Source organism: Elephas maximus, chromosome 20 (assembly GCF_024166365.1).
Source record: "Elephas maximus indicus isolate mEleMax1 chromosome 20, mEleMax1 primary haplotype, whole genome shotgun sequence".
Lineage (NCBI taxonomy): Eukaryota > Metazoa > Chordata > Mammalia > Proboscidea > Elephantidae > Elephas > Elephas maximus.
The window spans coordinates 59,197,613-59,221,610 of NC_064838.1; the positions used below are offsets into that span (position 1 = coordinate 59,197,613).

The 23,998-nt window shown below is 42.2% G+C and overlaps 1 protein-coding gene across 4 annotated transcripts in view; it reads left to right on the forward strand.

The window, feature by feature from the left end:
• The window catches only part of CACNA2D3 (calcium voltage-gated channel auxiliary subunit alpha2delta 3), a 1,053,043-nt gene that overhangs the window by 784,909 nt on the left and 244,136 nt on the right, over nucleotides 1-23,998 (forward strand). For all 4 annotated transcript variants that reach the window (XM_049863210.1, XM_049863213.1, XM_049863211.1 and 1 more), the window contains 2 exons: nucleotides 9,615-9,686; nucleotides 11,331-11,411. In XM_049863210.1, the coding sequence (XP_049719167.1) occupies nucleotides 9,615-9,686; nucleotides 11,331-11,411 (153 nt within the window). The remainder of the gene's footprint in view (nucleotides 1-9,614; nucleotides 9,687-11,330; nucleotides 11,412-23,998) is intronic.

The following is a 23,998-nucleotide window of genomic DNA, read 5'->3' on the forward strand; positions in this document are numbered from 1 at the left end:
CAGGGGGTCTTTAAAGAAGGGGAAGGTTTTGTCCCAGGGCCCCGAAGGTCCGACATTTGGCTGGGTTTTCAGGCATCTATTTGGGAGGTGTCTCAGCCACATTTGTGAAAATGCAAATGCTCGGCCATAAGAAGGGATCAGTTATGTGCCAAAACTCATCATGAATACTGGGCAAAAGGAAGTGCCCCCTGATAATTCTCTTTGTCATGATGACTGGGTATTCTTGAAATAGGCATGTTGTGCCCCCCGAAACAGCAGTTTCCTAAGACAGTTTTCAGAAATGTTAATCTGTAATATTGCCTTGCACATGGCTTTATTGATATAGGTGTTCCCAGTCAAAGACAGTCACCTCCTTTATCTAGGTATTTACTTACAAAACATATTCACTGCTTATTGACATATTTTAGCAACACCAAAAAATTTAACATAATAATTTCTGTCAATTATAACAATTTTATTAGAAGAAAGCTGTTCTTAGATTCTTGTACAGATGTTCCAATGTTATCTCCCATTATCATTCACAAAGTTTTCTTAAGGTTGTGAACAAAAGAGAACAAGCCCAACTCTCTAGTTCATACAAGATGCAGTTAAAGCCCAAAGAGGAAAATCTGTTTACTTTCATATTTACACAACTTAAAATACATTGAAATCTCAAAAGCATTCAGGATCCCCCAAGACCAGAGGCAAGCAACAATGATTCAGTGAGAAAGAGAATTCTGTCTTGACTAAAAGCAAAATATTATGTCCGTAGCTCTCTCAAGGACTGAGTGAACCCATTTCACCAAGACTTCTAAGTGCAAAAGCAAGGGGGACTGTTACTTGGGTGTTAGTTTTCTTCTTAGTTCCTCTTCTCCACTGCTACTTTGTTAGTGCCTCACATTATTTAGGATTCAGACACTCTACAAAAATGTTGAAAAATGCCAGTGCCTAATGGTAATCTAAACAATGGTTGGTGTTCTTCATTTGCCTAGATTTTTAAAGGCAGCGGTTCATCTGAGTCATGTCATAAAAGATGGACAACTTATCCTTCTTACATTGAAAGAACCAGCTTTCCTTTGTTCAGAAAATGCCTGACTTTTCTAAGTCTAATGTTATTTAAAAAAAAAATCCAAAATACTTAACAGAGATACAGCATTTCTATCGCCAAATATAATATGTTTAACCCTGAAGATTGAAACTTTATTCTGATAAATATTTTCACTCTAAAATGTTACCCTGGTTTAAAGAACTATTTTGATCTTTATACCAAAAGGGGTTTTTTAAATAAGTTTTTTTTTTTTAAGGCATTGCTCTTCATTGCAAGCATAAGCTATTGGTGACTTTATTTATAAAATGCTTTCTGTAGGTGAGAATTTATGGGAGGTTCTTAGTATTAAAAATTTTAAGTACATGTAAAGAGGAGAATAATTTCAAGAAATACAGTTATGTACCCACCACCCAGATTTAGGAAATACAAATATTTTACCATATTATGAAAAGAAACATTGCAAATAGTAGCAAGCTTGCCATGGGTTGACTGTGTTCTTCACTGGGAGGTGACAGCTGCCTCCAGATGCCTCTAGACGCAGAGCTGCTCTATCTCGGGACCCAGCAATTGCTCCTTCCCCATCTCTGCTTGTGTGTAGGAATGATAACAGGCCCCCACTGTGACTAGCACACAGGCACTGCACCGCCCCTTTGGGGGCACCCTGCATCCTGCCCACACCTTTGTAAATAGCCTCTTTATTACACTCCCCTGAAACCACCCACTTTGAACGTGCAGTTGATTTTCTGTGGGAACCCGATAGCTAAAACTTTGCATGCTACCTATCTGTGTTGGATAGATTTGTCAATAGCTGTATGTACCTGTAACCAGTATATAGCATTGTTTTTTGTGTTTAAATTTTTACAGAAATGGTTTCATACGGTGTGTATCCTTCTGCAACTTGCTTCATTTTCTAATTATTCTTTGAGAACTATCCATGTTGACTATGGAGATTTAGTCCTTAATGTTTTCACAGAGGTTATCTGCAGGTTCTGCACCTGGATAAAAATTCTCAGAAAAAATTCTAGTAGAATTACTCTTAGAGTTAATCAAAGAAAGATACCCAAAAGTAAATACCGTTGGTGACTTAGGAGTCTTCTGTTTGTATCACTGAAACAAACTAGTCTTTCTTTCCCTTCCCATTTCAAAATGTCTGCTTAGATTAGTGAGTAAATGAATTTTTAAATGTGCATATGTAAGGAAACCCTGGTGGTGTAGTGGTTAAGTGCTACAGCTGCTTAACCAAAGGGTCGGCGGTTTGAATCCACCAGGCGCTCCTTGGAAAAACTCTATGGGACAGTTCTGCTCTGTCCTATATGGTGGCTATGAGTCGGAATCGACTCAATGGCAGTGGGTTTGTTTTGTTTTTTTATGTATCTGAAGCTTCTCATTTAAAACTGGCCACAATTGAAGCCACCGGCGTGTCTCATAATTCTCAGTAACAACAGTGGAACTCTGAAGAATATGGAAGTAAAATTCACAGCCTTAGATAATGTTACTATTAGCCAAGTAGACAGCGTCGATGTGCTTGCCTTTGGGGCATGAGATGTACCAATGCAATTTACTTGCTGCGTTTCTGTGAATTCTTGCCTTTGTTCCCCCTCTGAAGAGTATCTGTTTCCACCAGGGGTGTGTTTCTGGAGAAAACGTCCTTCTGCTTGTACTCAGTAAAAGTGCAGCATTGAGTATAGTTTCTTTTCCTGATATCTCTATCCAGTAGAGGGTCGCCGTGAGTCGGAATCAACTCGACAGCAATGGGTTTGGGTTTTTTTGTTTTTTATTGAGGATGGGGGTGTTGTGATGATGGAAGGGGGTGGGATGAGGAATTTTTTTTGAGGGGGTGGCAAGAAGATAGGCATTAAAAGGGGTAGGTACACAGAGGACTGTTTTGGTCAAGGAGTAGAAGGGAAAGGTCTAGGAATTTTTGCTGTGGAGGGTCTCCACATAGCCATGCAGTCGTCTCATGCCCCTTTTCCAGACCTTTGCTTCCCTGCTGTTCTCCCTGGTGCTCTTACTAACTAATTTGTACAGTGTTGTTCTGATGACTTTCTGCTATCCTGCCGTCCCCTCACCATGGAGTGTGAGAACTGGATGGACACGGGTACTGTTTTTCTCTTCGCACACTATTCCTGTTGCCCCTCACCGTGTGCTATCCAGAGAATGGCTCAAGAGGAGAGGATGCTCTAAGGGGTTGGCTTCTCTTCTGATCCACTGCACTGGAGAAAGCGGATGTGAAAGAACCTCTCCTTCTCCATACTTCCAGCTCATTGTCAAATCCTGCACATTTCAACAATGGGTCTCATTTCAAATTGTTTCATCTGGTATTTAAGGATGTACATAGCTGTGTGTTTCCACTTCTTAGCACTAAACCTTTCCTGTCAAGGCAAAGGCTGTTGAAAGATCTAATAGTTGATAGAGCCTGCCTTTGCTTCAACTGAATAGATAGTTAAGTCACATTTTCTACCATTTGAAGCTCTGATGGTACAGTGGTTGAGAGCTCTACTGTGAACCAAAAGGTCAACAGTTTGAATCCACCAGCTGCTCCTTGGAAATCCTATGGGGCAGTTTACTCTGCCCTGTAGGGTTGCTATGAGTCAGAATTGACTTGATGAAAACGAATTTGATTTTTTGGTTTTGGTCTACCCTTTAAACACATTTTAACTGGTGAAGGCCATACTCTAGAAAGAACTTTTTGTCTCCCTGGGCCTTGTACCTACAGTTCATCCTTCCTGCCACTAGAGGGTAGCAGTGTCTTTTCATGTAGTGCAAGTTGGTGTTCACAGGCGTTGAAAGGGACACATGGCACAAACACAAGCATGTACTCACAAACTGTGTGCACAAATATATGAAATATGTATTTTATGTATTACATTTACATGGTTTACTGTATTAACAAAGTCAATATGTTGATCAACTTTAATAAGGAAAGTAAAATCTATAAAACCAAGAGGAGCAAAATATAGAAGTATGATATTTGAGGAGAGTTAATAATGACTTTCCTTCTTGACTTAGAGCCAGTCCCTTTCCTGAGCTGAGATCCCCATTTGCGCACAACCTTTCTTTTGAGCCCAAGCCTCCAGGGTTGAGCAGTTCTGGCAGGAAGCTCTGCTGAAAACCACCCGGCAGCCCTTGAGTGGGCTGCCAACTGTGCTGCCCTTAACTCACTTGAATGTCTTCTTGGAGCCAGGGTCCAGCTCACCTCCATTCTCTGGGGTTTGGCATACACTCCCAGGGGTCTCCAGGTGCAGGACAAGTAAAGGGTCCTGCCGCCAGCCCTGGAAGGCTTCCTTTGAAAGGAGAGATGGAAAGGAGGCGAGCAAGACAGGTTTCCTTCAGAGGTGGTGGTTACCTCGGCAGCACTGTAGCCAGGACTGGTCCCAGTGCAGAGGGGCCTCCTGAGGCACCAGTGCATGCGTGCAACCTGTCTCCCTTCTGGTCTCTCTCCCTGCAGGTTCTTGCATCTCTGTCCTAGCACAGCCCTAACCTGTGGCTCTGTGACTTCTCACCTACCCATTGCTCACCTAGGCTATTATTTTTCAAAGCAGCCGAACTTCTAATTGTGAAAGCTTGACATAAAATCCTAATAAAAATATTTCTTATACCATCATAAAGACTGGTCATTGCCATTCAGTGTCTGGGTACTTTGTGGGTTCCTCGATTTCCTCCCTCGTGAGGAGGAATGTTGTGACTCTTTCCCTTTGGCCTTCTGTTCCTCACAAGTTCCTTCTCTGTGTGGGTGGTGTATGGCCCTTGGATCACCTCAGTGAGTCTCTAGAGTTACCTGGATCATTTACCAAAATTGTCACCTATGTGAGTCAGGACTCTGCTCTTGTAAGATTCAGAAATCCAGTTGATGCTCATTGGGGCAAAAAGGGAAAACTCTTTTGGGCAAACATGGAAAGCTGATGACTCAAGTAACCCAATCATGAGGGGGGAAAAAAAAAAAACATGACTGGTGGTGTTCTTAGGGATGAAGGCAGCTGAAATGAAGCTATTTGTAACAGGGAGCTTGTTCCTGATGTTGTCAAACTGACTTCCAGGAAGCATTCTGAAACTAACAAACCCTGACAGAAAACAATAAATGCTGGAAGTTTCTGTGTTAGTTTAAGTTAGACCTGTAAAGGGTAGCCTCTCCTCACCCTTAGTGAGATCCAGTGTGCCAGCCCCAGCTGGCTCTTCCTCTTCTACCACATTAGCTTTTGTGCCTCCCCAAATGGACTTGGGTTCCTTGGGGGTAAGGCCCATGTCTTATTCCAAGTTGTCTTCCCAGCACATGTCATGGAACTTGGCACGTAGCTGATGCTCAGGGATTGCTCATTGAGGGAATCAGTGAATCAGAGAATAAACAGCTAGACCTGCGGCAAAATTCCTAGACCCTAAATATGGTGGTGTCCCATCTGGGGCCACATCCGTGGGCTGTGCTGATTGCCGACTCGGGTCATCAGGGGGAACTAATCAAGCATTAGGAGTCAAGAACTGGCATTGCTGCATGTACTTGGACATGAATCCAAATGCATATTCATATGAGCCCACATGCACAGTTAACTGGGGGAGCTGACAGGAAGCAGTCAATCTGTTGAGCAAGTTTGTGTTTTATAAACCAGATGTTCAGTATTATTATTCATCATTTCCTTTGATACCAGAACAGTCCCCATTATGTAACATAGGAAATGAAGGATATGGAATAATATACACTTATTATACAACACGGCACCACAACCAAGCCATTGGGAGGCCTGTTCAAAGCCTGGGCAAGGGTGATTGAATGGCAGTTCATTTTAGGATTCCCACTTGGACTTCAATGAACGGGATTTTGCCCAGATGGGCCATGGCGTGAGCCCCTGTCCCATCCCTACCCTTTGGAAAATGAGTGTTGACTCTGTGTCTGCATTTTTCTTGGAAGCCACATGTATGAATCATAAGTGATGACTCTTGCCTCAATAGCCGGTACAGGTTGGGGGGCCACAGAAAAGCAGGGACCCCCTACTGTGTGGGGATAGAGGGTTCCTGGCCACAGTTGGCTGCATAACTTCTGCTTGGTGGTCTGGAAACAGAGCTTTTGCCCCTGGCTGCTGTTTCCTGTGGCAGGGGGACAGAATGCCTTTTGATCTCAAAGTGCTCACAGTGCACATGATCTTGCAAACTGATGTTCCTTCTCCATGAAATGCTTTAACATCCACGGAGCCCAGAGCTGCGGACCCCAGGGATGATGGAGCTGCTGGTGCAGGGGGCAGAAGAGCATTTAAATGTTGAGCAAGTGGTATTTCCAGGCTCCTGACAGCCCTCACGGCCACCCTGATGTGCTGGTAGACACTGGGGTGCCTTCAGGTTAGGGCTCTAGCCTTGTTGTGCTTGTCATGGGGGAATGTAAAGTTGGGCCAGAACCGCCCCTGCCCCCATCAGAGAAGGGTATTTGAGATTCATAGCACCACGTGCGAACGGGGGCTGGACGTAGCTCACTGCATTTCCTTTGTGTACCTGGGGCTGGGTTCATGAGACATGCGGTACAGTGAAACCTGTGAGAGCCAGAACTCAACGGGAGTGCCTTGTCTTTCTGGGTCTCGCAAGTTTTCCGCCACTGACAGGGTGCAGTCTTACCACTTTTCTTTCAATTGTTTTAGTGGAAAATATTTGAGTTTTCCTTCTCTGACTGGTTTCCACTTTATACAGGTTCTGGCATTCATAGGTTTTCCTGTATTATGGGACTTTTTTTTTTTTTGAGTAATGATGCAGTAATTACACTTGGAATTAGCCCGAGTGAAGTTGATACTATATTCTCGCTAAATATTTTAAAGTTAGTATCCCATGATCTCATGTTTGTGCCAGGACAATTGTGAGTGATTTATAACTGATTTTTACTGGTTGCAGAAAAAAAAAAAAAGCTTCATTTCTCATTATTGTCTGTGGTATGTTTTGATTTCATCCATGATACATGTTGGCATTGCTTGAACTTTTTGAGTTCAGTGGAAGTTGTCCAGGGTTATGGATCAGTTCAAGTCAGTTTTCTTCATAGCATTAACAATTAATCAAGGAGTCCAAATATGGGAAGACCTCTAATTCTGAGAGAGATGTTTACCATGGGTTGGTTTGTCCTTTGAAAATGGCCTTGCATGTCCCCAGTGGCAGCCATAGTATACTCTTAAGTATTTTCAACAAGATGTTGGAACCGTGTTTCCATAAACTGTTAATATACTGGTTAACTTTGGCCCTTGGCAACAATAAATGTCAACATCATCACATAGTTAATATTATCTGGTTATTAATATTGTGACAAAGACAGACAGCTCCCAGTAGTCATGTGACTACCTTGAATTCCCAGTCCTTGAAGGACCATGAAATTCTTGCCTTGTTTTCCTGTCATGGGGGAATATAGACTCATCTTGATATAGATATGGCACATATTTTGGGGAGTTGTTTCCAACACCTGCCAGCTTCTCTTTAGTTATCTTGATTATTGATGGAGGTGAGGTGGGAAGGATTGCCCTATAGCAATACTCTGTGAAGTTTAATATGCATGTCAAGTCAGCTCTGACTTATGGGGACCCCACGTACAAAAGAATGAAGTGTTGCACGGTCCTGTACCATCTTCGTGATCACTAGCATGCTTAAGTCCATCGTTGCAGCCACTGTGTATTTTGAATGCCTTTCAATCTAGGGGGCTCATCTTCCTGAGCTATATTGGACAGTAATATTCTGTTATGATCCATAGGGCTTTAACTTGCTAATTTTTGGAAGTAGATCACCAGGTCGTTCTTCCTAGTTTTAGTCTGGAAGCTGTGCTGAAACCTGTCCACCATGGTTGACCCTGCTGGTGTTTGAAATACCAGTGGCATAGCTTCCGGTACCATAGCAACACACAAGCCACCACAGTACAGCAAACTGACAGATAAGTGGTGTTTAATATATATACTAATTATTAAAATAAAGATTCGGATTCAGTGGGTCCGAGTGGGGCCTGGGATTATGCATTTCTAACAAGCATTCAGGTGCTACTGTCCTGTGTACCACATAGCAAGTAGCAAGGCTCTATAGCTTGAAGAATCTTTTGAAAGAACAGGGTTGGTAGAAGATGGGACAAGTTTAAAGACCTTTACCCAACAGGTCAGCCAATCTCTAGGAGCTTCAAATGCTTAGACTTTTGGATCTTCTCTTTATAATGCCTCTTCCCAAGAAGGCTGAGGGAGCAACACCTGATTGTTTTCTGATGCTAAAGCCATAAAGGAGGAGTACCCAAACACCAGAAAAGACTCTAGACTGGAATGGTGGATTTCTAGTTCAAGGACTGCTTCATTTGAGGCTTGAATGGGCCGTGAAACCAGGAAGTGTCCTTCTCCCAGCAGACTTGCCAGGCCTCTTTTGGTGCGTATTAGCCTGGCTTTGGACTCTGCTACTCACTGGCCAAAGCCCTGGTGGTGCAGTGGTTAAGAGCTCAGCTGTTAATCGAAAGGTCGGCAGTTTGAATCCACCAGCTGCTTCTTGGAAACCCTATGGGGCAGTTCTACTCTGTGCTACAGGGTCACTATGAGTCTAAATTGACTGATCAGCAACAGGTTTGGTTTTACTTACCAGCTGTGTGACCTTGAAGGCAAAGAAAGGAAAGTAGTATCCTAGAGTGCATCCATATACCAGGTCCCGTGTTAGGTAGTTTCACATGTAATCTTCACAACAACAATGCTGGGAAATAGTTAATGTTATTTTGTACAAGAAAATGGAAACTTAAGGTCATACCGTTTATAAAGTTGCAAAGCTGCGAATCAGACTCAGGTTTGTCTTGGACCAGAGCCCACTGCATTCCAGGATTCTGTTTTCCCATTTCTTATTGGGGCAGAGTAGGGGTTCCCTGCCTGTCCCCAAAATTGTGTGAAAAGCAAATGTGATGATGGATCTCAATATGTCTTTTCATAATTCAGAAGGTGTACATGTGCCATATGACAAGGGTTATTCTTCCAGGAGAGATGGTGGGCTTCTTCGCAATGACTTTAGAGGTCAGGTGATCAGTTATTTTTTATTTTGCCTTTTTTTTTTTTTTTTTTTGGTTGTTGTTGGTTTGGTTTGGTCTCCATTTGTTACTAGCACTCAGATTAGTGGACTTCCAAAAGGGCCTTGACTCGCCTACCTTGGGGCGAATACATGCTTCTAGCTTCCATTGTTTTCAGCAGTGGACTCTCCCAAGGCTCCTTACATTCATGCTAGCTGTTCCTCGGTTTTCAATAAGAAATATTAATTTTGCTTAGAATGAACATAAATGTCTGGGGAGTAAAAGTGTAAAATCAATCTGTGGTAATAAAATAAAACCAATCGCTAAGATCAAACGAGGCCCTATTTCGACTAAAATGGATGAAAGCAGTAAACAAAGCAGCTGGAGTTATTGATGGCAACTGAACTTGTTTTCCCAGCTGGAGGCTGGGGCCCTCATCTGCAAATGGAGGTAGAGGGACAGCGAGCTCCCTCCTGGGCCAAAGACTTGAGTGGACACTTAACCTGTCTTCACAGCCCCTGCTCAGCAAAGGATGTGCTGTTCAAGGGAGATGGCCTCCATACCAGCGGCATCCATATAGCCCCAGTAACCAGTTTTTCTTTCTCCACCCAGCTTGCTGACGATCAGGGCCTCGTCCTGATGACCACAGTGGCCATGCCTGTGTTTAGTAAGCAGAACGAAACCGTGAGTATAGTGGCCATGCTCTGTCCTCGATGCTAGAAGGGTTGTTTTCTCAGATCCCTTCTGACTCAAACTCTGTTGCCTTTTTTTTTATTTTAAAGGATAGAGGGTTTGTAAGTTTTCCTTATTGCTTCTTCCTGCAGATAGACTCACTAAATCAAACATGTTGTTGTTGTTGTGTGCCATCGAGTCAATTCCTACTCAAAGTGACCCTGTAAAACAAGAGTAGGACTGCCCTATAGGGTTTCCTAGGCTGCAGTCTTTACAGGAGCAGATCACTAGGTCTTTTCTCCCACGGAGCAGCTGATGGGTCTGAATCACCAACCTTTCAGTTAGCAGCCAAACATTTAACTGCTGCCACCAGGGCTCCTAAATTCAAATATAAAAAAAAAAAAAATTTTTTTTTTTTTTTTAATTCAAATATAGATGAGGAAAATTCAAGCAGGCATCATTCTGAGAATGCAGCACCTTCAGCACCCTTCCAAAATTTAAGGTTAGATGACCACTTAACCGCTTAGAAGGACAAACTCCAGAGAGAATCCATGGTGGGAAGACCTTCCAGATTTATAGTGACCAGGCTTTGTTAGTGCCCCGGGATGCTGTAACAGAGTACCACAAACTGGGTGGCTGAAAGAACAGAAATTTATGCTCTCACAGTTCTGGGGTCCAGGAGTGTAAAACCATAGTGTGGCAGGTTCATCCTCCTTCTGAAGGCTGTAGGGGATAATCCTTCCCGACCTCTTCCAGCTTCTGGTGCCTCTGGGTAGTCTTTGGCTTGCGGTAGCATCACTCCCATCTCTGCCTCTGCCTTCACAGGGCCTTCTTCTCTCTGTGTGTCCCTTTATGTCTCTCCTCTCGTCATAAGGACACCAGTCACTGGATTAAGGTCCTAACCTAAATCGCAGGATGATTTCATCTCAAACTCTTAGGCTAATTACATCTTCAAAGACCTATTTCCAAATACAGTTATATCCTGTGGTTCCAGGTGGACATGAATTTTAGAGGACACTGCTCAACTCTCTATAAGCCCAAAAAGAAACAATAGACTTTATCAATTTGTATCTTCTTCCCATTGGTGTTTCTGACACCAGACAGTGTCAGCTCATCACATTGATCATCTGCCTTGGAAACTGGAAGCCTGGAGGCCTATTCCTTCACTTTAGTCCTTGGTTCCAACTTCCTGCTGAAGATTTCAGGGCTATTGGATCTCTCTTCTGGGCACCAGATGGTGGTGTAATTTGAGAAAGCAGTTAACATGCTAAGTCTTTCCTATAAAAAGCTTTCATAGGAGAAACTGATTGATTGTAGTCCTTAGCTACTGAAACTTTTTGTCAATTTTTAATTTTCAAGAGAAAGAGAAGAGGCATGTTATTAGGGTGTCTTGGTATGAATTTCTGTTGGGTTTTGTAGTAGTTAATGTTTGGCCTGAGAAGCTAATATCCTTGTATAGTAATATTTTGAGTTGGGGCAGGGATATAGATGGTCGCTCTTGGAGATATGGGTTAAACCTCAATCCTCAATCCTCGAACCTCAATCTCTGTAAAGTTAGGGAAGGCACCAGACAGTGATCTGTGACTTCTCAAATGGTTTTGTTTCTTCTATCAAGTTAACTTACTGTTGTTTTTGTTTAATGCTCATTTTCAACAGAGATCAAAAGGCATTCTTCTCGGTGTGGTTGGCACAGATGTCCCAGTGAAAGAACTTCTGAAAACCATACCCAAATACAAGGTAATGTATCACCTTACAGTGAAAGAACAAATGTCCTAGATTATTTCATAACCTCTTGCATTAATTCCTTAGGGCTGCCGTAACAAGTCACCACAAATTAGGTGGCTTAAAACAGTAGAAATTCATTCTCTGACAGTTCAGGAGACCAGAAGTCAGAAACCAAGGTTTCAGCAGGGTTAGTTCCTTCTGGAGGCTCTGAGGGAGAATCTGATCCATCTCTCTTGCCTAGCTTCTGATGGTTGCCAGGAATTCTTTGTCTTCCTTGGCTTGTGGAAGCATCTCTCCAACCTCTACCTTCATCTTCACATGGCCTTTTTCCCCACGTGTATCCCCTGTGTCTGTATGTCCAAATTTCACTCTTCGTATAAGGATAGCAGTCATTGGACTTAGGGCCCACCCTAATCCAGTATTGTCTCACGTTAACCTGTTTATGTCTGCAAAGACCCTATTTGCAAATATGGTCACATTCACAGGTTCTGGGTGGATATTAATTTGGGGAGGGATGGTATTCAACTCAGTATGCGTTGTGATGGGGAGAACGAAGAGGTCTTTCTACTCTCGTTCTGGGGGACTGATTTTTTTGTAGAACAGGAACTCGGCAGATCTGAGCAGGTCTATATGGCCCTCCTGGGTTTGTATGGGTTTACCGAAGTCTATACAAGTCTATGCACGTCGACACAGATAAAAACCTTTGATGATCTTCTAAAGCAATCTTAACTCCAACCAATATGAGAACTCTCTAAAATCCTACTGCTGTGATTCAAGATGGTGACCTATTCAGACGCACCACGCTGTCCCTCTACAGCAAAGATCTTAGAAACAAATTGTAACAGATACAAATGACAACCTTAGAACCCTGAACATCAAGTGAAAAGTTATAGAATTAGATCAAATGCCAAGTGGAAAAAGAAACTGAATGACAACAATGAGCAGAGAGAGAGATTCAGAGCAGAGGTGCCTTGCTGGCCATTTTGAGACAAATCCAGCAGTGACCCTAGGTAAGGACCGTAGAAAGACTACATCGCGAACTCGAATGGGAGACAAAGAAATTGTGAATACGTACCCTGAGTGAAGCAAAGTGAGCAGGACATAAACTGGAGCTAAGGAGGGAAAGTACAGGAAGGAGAACAAGAACTTCAGAGATCTCAGCGTTTGCAGAGCAGGGAGGATATCAGGACCCAAAGACAGGGTGACTCTCCAGTGGTAGTACCTGACCGATAGGGTATGTAGCAAACCTGGAGCAATATACAGCCCCCTCTCCCACTTTTTAAAAATCTTTTTCTCTCCCACTCTTCCCAGCTACTCACCCCACCCTTCTCTCACTGGAGAGAATGCCCATTCTGATTTGTCAGAACAAAACAAAAGAAAACAAAATCATAAATAAAATAAAACCTTAATGTCTTGGAGACAGCAGGCAATATCAAATTATACAAAGAAACAAGAAAAGGTGGCTCAATCAAGTGACCAAAATAAAGGGGCAGAAAATCTTCCTAAGGAAGAGATGGCATTGGGACTGCCTGATAAGAAATTCAGAAGGCTTACATATAGGATCCTCAAAGAGATCAATGAAAACACAGACATAACCAAGGAAACACAGACAAAACCCTCGACGAATGCAAGAAAACAATACAAGAACAAAATGACAAATTTAATAGACAAATAGAAAATTATACAAAAACAGCAACTAGAAATCCAGAAGATTAACAATAAAATATCAGAAATGGATAACTCAGTCAAAGGACACAGAAGTAGAATTGAAACAATGGGAGAAAGAATTACTGAAACAGAGGACAAATCTCTTAACACCAATTTGTTTGAGAAACAATCAGAAAAAACATTGGGGGGAAAAAAAAGAAGAAAGCCTGAAGTTATATGGGACACTATGAAGGATAATTTACATGATATTGGAATCCCAGGACAGTAGGAGACCAAGCATGATGTCCTTCTCCAGGGACTGGTTCCTCCTGATAACATGTCCAAAGTATGTAAGGCAGAGTCTCACTCACCATCCTTGCATCTAAGGAGCCTTCTAGCTGTACTTCTTCCAAGACAGATTTGTTTGTCATTCTGGCAGTCCCTAGTATATTCATAAACAAGAAGAACTCAGTGTAGAAAATTAAGCAGAACAAAGAAAACAGCAACGCCACAGTAAAAAAGCACAACAAAATGACAACAGTATATTCATCCCTATTAGTAATCACACTGAACATAAATGGTTTAATGCAGCAGTTAAGAGACATGGTGGGAGAATGGATTAAAAAAAAAAAATGACCCATCAATATGTTGCCTACAAGAGTTACACCTTAGACACAAAGCCATAAATAGATTAAAAACCAAAGAATGGAAAAATATATATTATGCAAAAGTAACCAGAAAGAGCAGGAATGACAATATAAATCTGTGATAAAATAGACTTTAAATCAAAATCCATCATAGGAGACAAGGAGGGATATTATATAATGATTAAAAGGAAAATCCACAAAGAAGACATAACCATCATAAACATCTGTGCACCCAATGACAGAGCTCCAAAATACATAAAATAACTCTAACAGCATTGAAAAGAGAAATTTACAGTTCCACAATAATAATAGGAGACTTTAACACACCACTTTCAATGAAGGACAAAGCGAATAGATAGTAAACAAATATACGGAAGATCTAAATAGCACAATTAATCAACTTGACTTCAATGAAGGACAGAGCAAATAGATACTAAACAAATATACGGAAGATCTAAATACCACAATTAATCAACTTGACTTCATAGACATATACAGAACATTCCACCCAGAAGCAGCACAATATACATTCTTCTCCAACGTACATGGGTCATTTTCCAGAACAGACCATAACTTGAGCCATAAAATAAGTCTCAATAAATTCAAAAACATCAAAATAATACTAGACATCTTCTCCGACCACAAAGCTATAAAACTAGAAATCAATAACAGGAAGAATGGGGGAAAAAAATCAAATACATGGAAACTGAATAACCCCTTGTTGAAAAATAACTGGGTAATAGAAGTAATTAAAAATGAAGTAAAACCCCAGACACTCTTTTAGCTCAGTAATGAAGTCACTCCCGAGGTTCACCCTTCAGCCAAAGGTTCGACAGGCCCATAAAATAAAACGAGACTAAAGGGGCACACCAGCCCAGGGGGCAAGGACTAGAAGGCAGGAGGGGGCAGGAAAGCTGGTAATGGGGAACCCAACGTCAAGAAGGGAGAGTGCTGACATGTCGCATGTTTGTTAACTAATGTCATAAAACAGTATGTGTGCTGTTTAATGAGAAACTAGTTTGTTCTAAAACCTTCCTCTAAAGTACAATTAAAAAAAAGAAGTAAAAAAGTTCCTAGAATCAAATGAGAATGAAAACATAGCATACTAAAACCTGTGTGACGCAGCAAAAGCAGTGCTCAGAGGAGAATTCATAACAATAAACACATACATCAAAAAAGAAGAAAGGGCCCAAATCCATAGCTTAGCCCTACAACTCAAACGAGTAGAAAAAGAACAGCAAAAGAAGCCCACAGTCACCAGAAAAAAAGGAAACAACAAGATTAGAGCAGAAATAAATGAAATAGAAAACGGAAAAATAATAAAAAGAATCAACAAGACTAGAAGTTTGTTCTTTGAGAGGATCAATAAAATAGGCAAATCACTGGCCAAACTGACAAAGGGGAAGAATGAGAAGATGCAACAAATAACCAAAATAACAAATGAGGTGGAAGACCTTACAACAGAGCCAATTGAGGTAAAAAAGGATCATAACAGAACACTATGAAAAACTGTATTCCAACAAATTTAAAGACCTAGACGAAATGAACAAATTTCTAGAAACACACTACCTACCTAAACTAACACAAACTGAAGTAGAACATTTAAACAGACCCTTAACAAAAGAAGAAATTGAAGAGATCATTAACCAAACAAACAAACAAAAAACCTCTCAGCAACAACAAAAACCTTGCCTAGATGACTTCACTTGAAAATTCTATCAAACGTTTGGAGAAGAGCTAACACCAATCCTACTCAAACTATTCTGGAATACAGAAAAGGAAGGAATACTCCCAAATTCAGCCTATAAAGCCAGCATAACCCTGATACCAAAGACAGGCAAAGACATCACTAAAAAAGGAAATTATAGACTAATATTCCTCAGGAATATAGATGGAAAAATCTTCAACAAAATCTTAGCTAACAGAATTCAGCAGCATATCAAAAAAGGAATACACCATGACCAAGTGGGATTCATACCAGGTATGCAAGGATGGTTTAACATTAGAAAATCAATCAGTGTAATTCACCACATAAATTAAACAGAGGAAAAGAATCACATGATCATTTCAGTCGATGCAGAAAAGGTATTTGATAATGTCTAATGCCCATTCTTGATAAAAACTCTCAGCAAAGTAGGAATATAAGGGAAACTCCTAAGAATAATTACGAGCATATGTACAAAACCAAGAGCTAACATTATTCTCAATGGAGAGAGATTGAAAGCATTCACCTTGAGAACAGGAACTAGACAAGGATGTGCTTTATCACCACTTTTATTCGATATTGTACTGGAAGTCTTAGCTAGAGCAATAAAGCAAGATAGGGAAATAAAAGGCACCCAGATTAGTAAGGAAGAAGTAAAACTATTCCTTTTTGCAGATGACATGATCCTATACATAGGAAATCCCAGAGACTGTAAGAAAGCTACAGAAATTAATAAAAGGACTTAGCAAAACTGCAGAGTACAAGATTAACATACAAAAATCAGTCAGGTTCCTCAACACTACCCAAGAAAACTCCAAAAAGGAAATAGGAAAGCAATATCATTTACAATAGTCCCCCCAAAGATAAAATACTTTGGAATAAACCTAACCAGGAACATAAAGGATACCCGGTAGCGCAATGGTTAAGAGCCTGGCTGCTAACCAAAGAGACTGGCAGTTTGAATCCACCAGCCAGCCACTCCTTGGAAACCCTATAGGGGAGTTCTACTCTGTCCTATAGGGTTGCTATGAGTTGGAATCGAGTCAACAGCAGTGAGTTTTGGCTTTAGGAATGTAGAAGACTTATAAAAAGAAAACTACAAAACACTACCACAAGAAACCAAAAGAGTCCTACTTAAATGGGAAAACATAACATGCTCATGATGTTGTTGTGTGCCGTCAACTCGGTTCTGACTCATAGGACAGAGTAGAACAGTGCCATAGGGTTTCCAAGGTGTGGCTGGTAGATTGGAACTGCCAACATTTTGGTTAGCAGCCGAGCTCTTAACCACTATGCCACCAGGGCTCCGTGCTCGTGGTAGGAAGACCTAACATTGTAAAAATGACAACACTACCCAAAGTGATCTTCAGATGTAATGTAATCTCAATCTACATTCCAACAACATTCTTAAATGAAATGGAAAACTAATCAGCAACTTTATATGGAAAGGAAACAAGCCCCAGACAAGTAAAGCACTACTGAAGTAGAAGAACAAAGTAGGAGGCTTCACACTCCCTGGTCTCAGAACTACAGCCACAGTAGTCAAAACAGCCTGGTACTGGTACCGCAATAGACACAAAGAACATTGGAACAGAATGGAGAACCCAGAAGTAAATCCATCTGCCTATGGACAGTTGATCTTCAACAAAGAGTCAAAATCCATTAAATGGGGAAAAGATAGTCTTTTTAGCAAATCGTGCTGGCAAAAGTGGATATCCATCTGCGGAAAAATGAAACAGGATCCATATCTCATACCATACACAAAAACTAACTCACAGTGGACCAAAGACCTAAATGTAAAATCTAAAACAATAAAGATCATAGAAGGAAAAATAGTAGCAAACCTAGGAGCCCTAATCTATGACATAAATAGACTATCAAACAGCAGAAGATTAACTAGATGATTGAGACCTCCTGAAAATCAAATACTTATGTTCATCGAAAGATTTTTCCAAAGGAGAAAAAAGAGAACCCACAGAGGGAAAAAATTTTTTGGTTATGCCATATCTGACAAGGATCTACTCTCTAAAATTAGTAGAAAATTTCAACAACTCAACAACAAAAAGACAACCCAATTAAAAAAATGGGCAAAGAACATGAACAAACGTTTTGCCAAAGAAAACATCCAGGCAGCCAACAAATGAAGAGATGCTCATGATCACTAGCCATGAGAGAGGTGTAAATTTAAACTACGGTGACATATCATCTCACACTGGTGATAGTGGCAGGATCGAAAAAAACAGAAAATAACAAATGGTGGAAAGGCTGTGGGGAGATTGGAACTCTTATACACTGCCGGTGGGAATGAATGTAAAATGGTTCAGCCGCTATGGAAAATGATATGGCACTTCCTCAAAAAGCTAGAAATAGAAATACCATATGATCTAGCAATCCCACTCCTAGGTATACATCCTAGAGAAATAAGAGCCGTGACCTGAACATACATATGCACACCCATGTTCACTGCAGCATTGTTTATAATAGCAAAAAGAAACAGCCTAAGTGCCCATCAGTGGATAAATGGATAAACAAACTGGTACGTACACACAATGGAATACTATGCAATGTTAAAAGAATAACTGCAAATACGAGAAACATCTCACAACATGGATGAACTTGGAGGACGTTATGCTGAGTGAAATAAGTCAATCACAAAAGGACAAATATTGTACCAGACCACTATTATTAAAAGTCAAGAAAAGGTTTGATGGTTACCAGGGATGGGAGTGGGAGGGAGGGAAAACCACTAACTAGCACTAACTAGATAGCAGATACATGCTAACTTTGGTGAAAAAAAAGATTTTTGTGAAGGGAGAGATAATATACAAATGGGGGAAGTCAGCACGACAAAATCAAGGTAAAGGAAGATACTGAAAAGTACATAAGAGTAAAAGGCAACAATGGTAAATACTAATACATGTACAAACCTACAACAGCAGTAGTAACAAACATTGTGCTAGTGGATACACAGGTAGATATGTAAGCTGAACTGGGGTGGGAGGGTGTATGGAAGTATACCCACGTACATATTTATGTGTATATGCTGCAGATATACCCATGTATGCCATTGTGTGCACAGAGTACACAGTAATGAAAACTTCTTAAGCATAACAATACACCTCCCAGAACTCAGATAGTGGGCTTGAGGGCTAGGTACCATAGTCTCAGGGGACATCTAGATCAATTGGCATACCATAATCCATATAGGCAATGTTCTACATCCTACATTGGTGAATGGCAACTGGGTCTTAAAAGCTTGTGAGTGGCCATCTATGACACAACAAGTCTCTTCCTGTCTGTGGCAAAGAAGAGTGAAGCAAACCAAAGACTCAAGGAAACAATTAGTCCAAATTACTAATGGACCACATGAACCATGGCCTACCCTAGCCTGAGACCAAAAGAACTAGATGGTGCCCGGCTACCACTACCTGCCGCTCTGACCGGTACCACAATAGTAGGTCACAGACAGAGTTGGAGAGAAATGTAGAACAGAATTCAAACTCATAAATAAGGCCAGGCTTGCTGGTCTGATAAAGATTGGTGGAACCCCCTCAACTGTAGCCCTTAGACACCGTTCAAACTTGGAACTGAAATCACTCCTGGAGATCGCATTATAACCGTACAATAGACTGGCCTGTAAAAGGAACAGTAAGACCAGTGAGGAATGTACACCTCAGAACAATCAACTGTACAAGACCTAAAGAGCAGCATTTGCCCAAAAGCAAAGTTCAGAAGGATGGTGGGGGCAGGAAAGCTGGGAGAATGGATGCGGGGAACCCCGGGAGGAAGCAGGGAGAGTGCTGACATATTCAGGGGTTTGCAACCAATGTCACGGAACAAGCTCTCTATAAATTGTTGAATGGGAAACTATTTTTCTCTGTAAACTTTCACCTAAACAACAATAAAATGTTCAAAAAAAAGAAAATCTTACTGCCGCTTAGGGGGCCCTGACAACCAGCTTAACCCGCCAAAGCTTCTGTAATTGGAATTAAGTTTCCAGAAGCGAGAAGGGACACCTACTTCATCCAAACCCACATATTCAAGAGCTGGATACTATGTAGCTTTCTAGAGGCTGAAAGTGAAGGGTGGTTATAGGGGAAGGCTTTTCAGCCCCTAACGATAGCAAACTTTACTTTTGCTGAAATCCCCAGATCTAGGTGTCCAGACCCGCTGGCTCACTGCTTTAGGAATGGCCTCCCATTTTGAGGTTTATAGATGGACTGCAGAGGGCAATAAACAGAGAGTGTCTTTGAACAACCCTTAAGCCCCTTATTTCACATGGGAACATGTAGAAACCTAAGCACAGGGCACTATGTGATACGTCCAATATGTCCATTAATATAATATGGAATTGGTAATGATTTCCCTGTAGATTATTTTATGGCATTAAACCCACTGCCGTTGAGTCAGTTCTGACTCATAGTGACCCTACAGGACAGAGTAGAACTGCCCCACTCAGGGTTTCCAAGGAGCACCTGGAGGATTCAAACGGCTGACCTTTTGGCTAGCAGCTGTAGCACTTAACCACTGTGCCACCAGGGTTTCCATTATGTCACTTAATAATAGGTAGACACCATTGTTAATCCTATTTTACAGTCAAACTGAGGCATAGAAAGCTTAAGTATCTCGCCAAGTCTTACAGCCCGCAAGTGGGAGAGCCATGACTTAAACCTCTATGACCCTAATGCCATTAAGAAAAATAAGTACAATGATAATAATAATAGAAATAGTTGAAACAGTAAAAGCAGCAGTTAATGGCCATTGACAGGGACAACAGTCGTTCAGTGACAGAATTCTTGCTGCCATGTGCAAGACCTGGGTTCCATTCCCAGTCAGTACACCTTGTGAGGGGCCACCACCTGCCTGTCAGCGGAGGCTTGCATGTTGCTCTGATGCTGAACAGGTTTCAGCAGAGCTTCCAGACTAAGATGGACTAGAACAAAAGACCTGGTGATCTACTTCTGAAATGCAGCCAGTAAAAACCCTGGGGATCACAGCCATCTCATCTGCAGCCAGTCGTAGAGATGGTACACAACGGGACAGTATTTCCTTCTGTTGTGCACGGGGTCACCAAGAGTCAGGGGCTGACTTGACGGCAGCTAACAATACGATATCTTGCTGTGTGTTCAGTGAGGCACAAAGTGCGTTACATGCATTATGCCCATTGAATCCTTATCCTGTGATGTGGGTACCATTCTTGGCCCTGTTTTGGTTGAGGGTACTTGAAATAACTTTGTCAATGTCACTCAGCTAGTAAAAGACGAATAAAGCAAAGTGTAACAGAAGAATAGAGGGAGATCAGCTTTCTGGAAGGTCAGCCAGGGAACTGGAGGTACAGGTATCACACGGAGGTGCAGGCGTCACACGGAGGTGCAGGTATCACACAGGTGCAGGTATCACACAGGTGCAGGTGTCACATGGAGGTGCAGGTGTCACACGGAGGTGCAGGTATCCCAGAGGTGCATGTATCACACAGATGTGCAGGTATCACACACAGGAGCAGATATGGAATACATTCATCTAAGTCACCCCTCCTCTAGTTCCCACAAAGAGCCTTGGGAAAAGGTGTGTGTGACAGCCAGGACACCCAGGGCTGAACAGGCCTCCCTGGTCCAGGTGAAGAGAGCTCCAGGGAGCAGAATGTGGGTCACACCTTTCTCTCCCGATTAACACCTTGTAAAGATGAGTCAGCTTTTGGCTCTTGGGGTTTTCCCGGAAGATAGAATATGTTCTTTTCACTTAGCTTCATAGGTTTTCCCACAAGTGATCAGACATCCTATAATTTTTATTAAGAATTCCAGACACCCCAGCAGTAATTTCCAGACACCACAGCTTCTGTTACCGTAACGAGCCATTTTATAATTGGGTTCACTTCATTAGCCCAGAGTCTCTACTTGGAAGGGAAGCAACTCCTTCCCCAGGCTACTGGACCTCTCAGGTTCCCGGTCTCCAGGAGAGCTGCTTCAGGACAAGGGCCCCTTTGGCAGGCCCTGAGTCTTAGCAGAACTTGTTTCTGTCCTGTTCTTTGTTATTCCACAGGACCGAACGTGAGAGTGGACAGGAAGACTGGTTTCATTTTGGATGAAACAAGAGTTAGGGATTTCATCAGTATATTGATTTGTGGCCAAAAACAAATGTTGGACCTTGTCATAGTATATGCTTTTGACACTGAGAGGTCATCGACAGAATGTTTTCTGAGATATACTCAGAATCTTTCTTTCTGCCTCGACCCTAGCTTCCGTCTATATGCCACCAACCGTTTTTTTTTCTAAAAACGTTCTCCTGGAAAGAAATTTAACCAGACTGGTGCTGATGTTCAGAAGACTTTTCCAGGTACCGAGGTTGAGAAGGACTGGCCGTGTGACTGCTGTTTCGAATCAGTGTCTCCTTTTGGTGCATTTTAAATATTTATTTTAGTGCAACCTTTGATGATGAACTAGATACTATTTGGGTAAAATGATAAACGTCTTAAATACACACAAACTTTAACTGAGCACCTGCCACGTGTCAGCCGTTGTGCCAGGGACTACAGGGTCAAAGATGGGCTTTTTCCCACAAATAGCTCATTCTAACGGGGGAGATATTGCCTTATGTCTAGAGCAAGGCAAAGGAAGGAGAGAGAACCAACTAGCTGGCTAGGAGGGAGGCAGGAAAGTAAGTGTAGCATATCCGTGCACTAGGGTGAAGTTAGTAATGAAATTATGCGCAGGGCTTATGGAAGCACATGGCACAGAAGGGAGGGAGCAAAGGGGAGGATCAGGAGAGACTTTATAGGAGATGATCCTCAGGCTGAGCCAATAGGGTGGGTAAGAATTAGGTTGGGGGAGATGGGAAGGAGTGGTGCCCTAGGCCATTGGCACTGTGTGAATAAAGATCTGGGTGGAAGACAAAACTGCAGGGGAGTTACTGTCATCGCTATATGCCCTGAAAGGCAGTGGGTGGAAAGAGACAGGAGAGACCTGATAGGCAGGTCCATGGACTCTGTCTTACACACTAAAGGGGTCTTAGTGAGGGTTAAGCAGGGGAGCAGCATGGTTAGAGTTACCTTTGACTTTGACAGATCTGGAGGGTGACTTGGTTGGGGCCAAGCTTTGAGGCAGGAAAGGCCGATAGGACCATTATGGAAATGCATTGAATTAAGATATACATGGTAGGGTGGGGAGCAGAGTTGAATCTGAGTAGCTGCTGGAAGAATTAGCAGGATTTAGTGATTACTTGGATGGATAGGTTGAGGATGAAAGAGAGAAAAGAGTCTAAGGCTGATGCTCAGGGTTCTAACTTGGGAGTCTGGGGTGTGGTGGTGCCACCTACTGAAATAGAGAAGAGGGGGAAGATTAGGTTTAAGGGAAGAGCCCTGTTTTGGACTGGGTGCATTTCAGGGGCCTGAGAGATGTCCAGGTAGAGATGGGTAACACACAGTTGGATGCTTGGCTCTGCCACTGAGGGAGAGGCCGAGGCTGGAGCACAGGTCTGGAGCTCTGTATGGGTCGTTGCTGAAGCGTATAGGGCAGAGGAGAGTTATAGTAGGCAAGGGCACCGGAGGAGGTAGGAAAATAAGTATAGCATCTTCACACACTATGATGACTGTTGTAATGGACATACATTAAGCTGTTTCTCCTCGTTCCCACAAAGAATCTTGGGAAAAGTTGTGCATGTCAGCTAGGGACAGTCTAAGAAGAGGAAGAAACCCATGAGTGTGGGGCCTGGAAACCGAGGGACTAGAGAGCCTCGAGGAGGAGGAAGCACTTGGTGGTTGGAGCCAGGAAGATCAAGAGAGAATGTCCCACTGGGTTTGGCAATTAGGAGGCCACTGGGAACTGTAGAGAAGGGAGTTTTGGTGGTGTCTTGGGGGTCAAAGCCAGAATCCAGTAGGCTGGGTTCTGAATGAATAATAAGGGAGAAGAGATGGCAGCTAGACAAGGACTGGAGGGCACTGGGGTGGGAAGGTGAGCTCAGCGTCTCACTGCAGGGGTGGAAGCAGAGTATTTAGCTTAGCTTTGTGGGCTGTGTGCTAAATTTTATTTCTTTGACCTTCTTCCTGTTCCTCCTTTTTCTTTTCCTCTCTACTCCATCTCAGCTTCCCCTCCTTATTTTTTTAACCCTGTGGTGTGAGCTCTGCTCTCATGGAGCTTGTATTCTTTGGGGAGATAGGCATTAAACAATCAAATGCCTTGACTGATGCCCTGATTGATTCTAATGAAAGTCACAGATAACAGATTATTACCATTTTGATCAGGGCTTATTCTTTTCTTTCATAACATATACAAGGAGTCCTACCTTCTTTTGAGTGTTACTTCCCATCAGCAAAATGCAAATAGAAGTAATGTACATAATAACGGCGTTGAATACATTGTTGTTGTTGGGTGCCATCTAATCTGACTCATAGGGACCCTACGTACAACCGAAGGAAACACTGCCGGGTCCTGCACCATCCTCACAGTTGTTATGCATGGGCCCATTGTTGTAGCCACTGTGTCAGTCCATCTCGTTGAGGGTCTTCCTCACTTTTTATAGTGAGCTAGTTAATACATTAGCTCACTATAAGATATCATTTGTTTGGTCTAATTTTGAGTTTGAATTTACAATCAAATGTCGCTTTT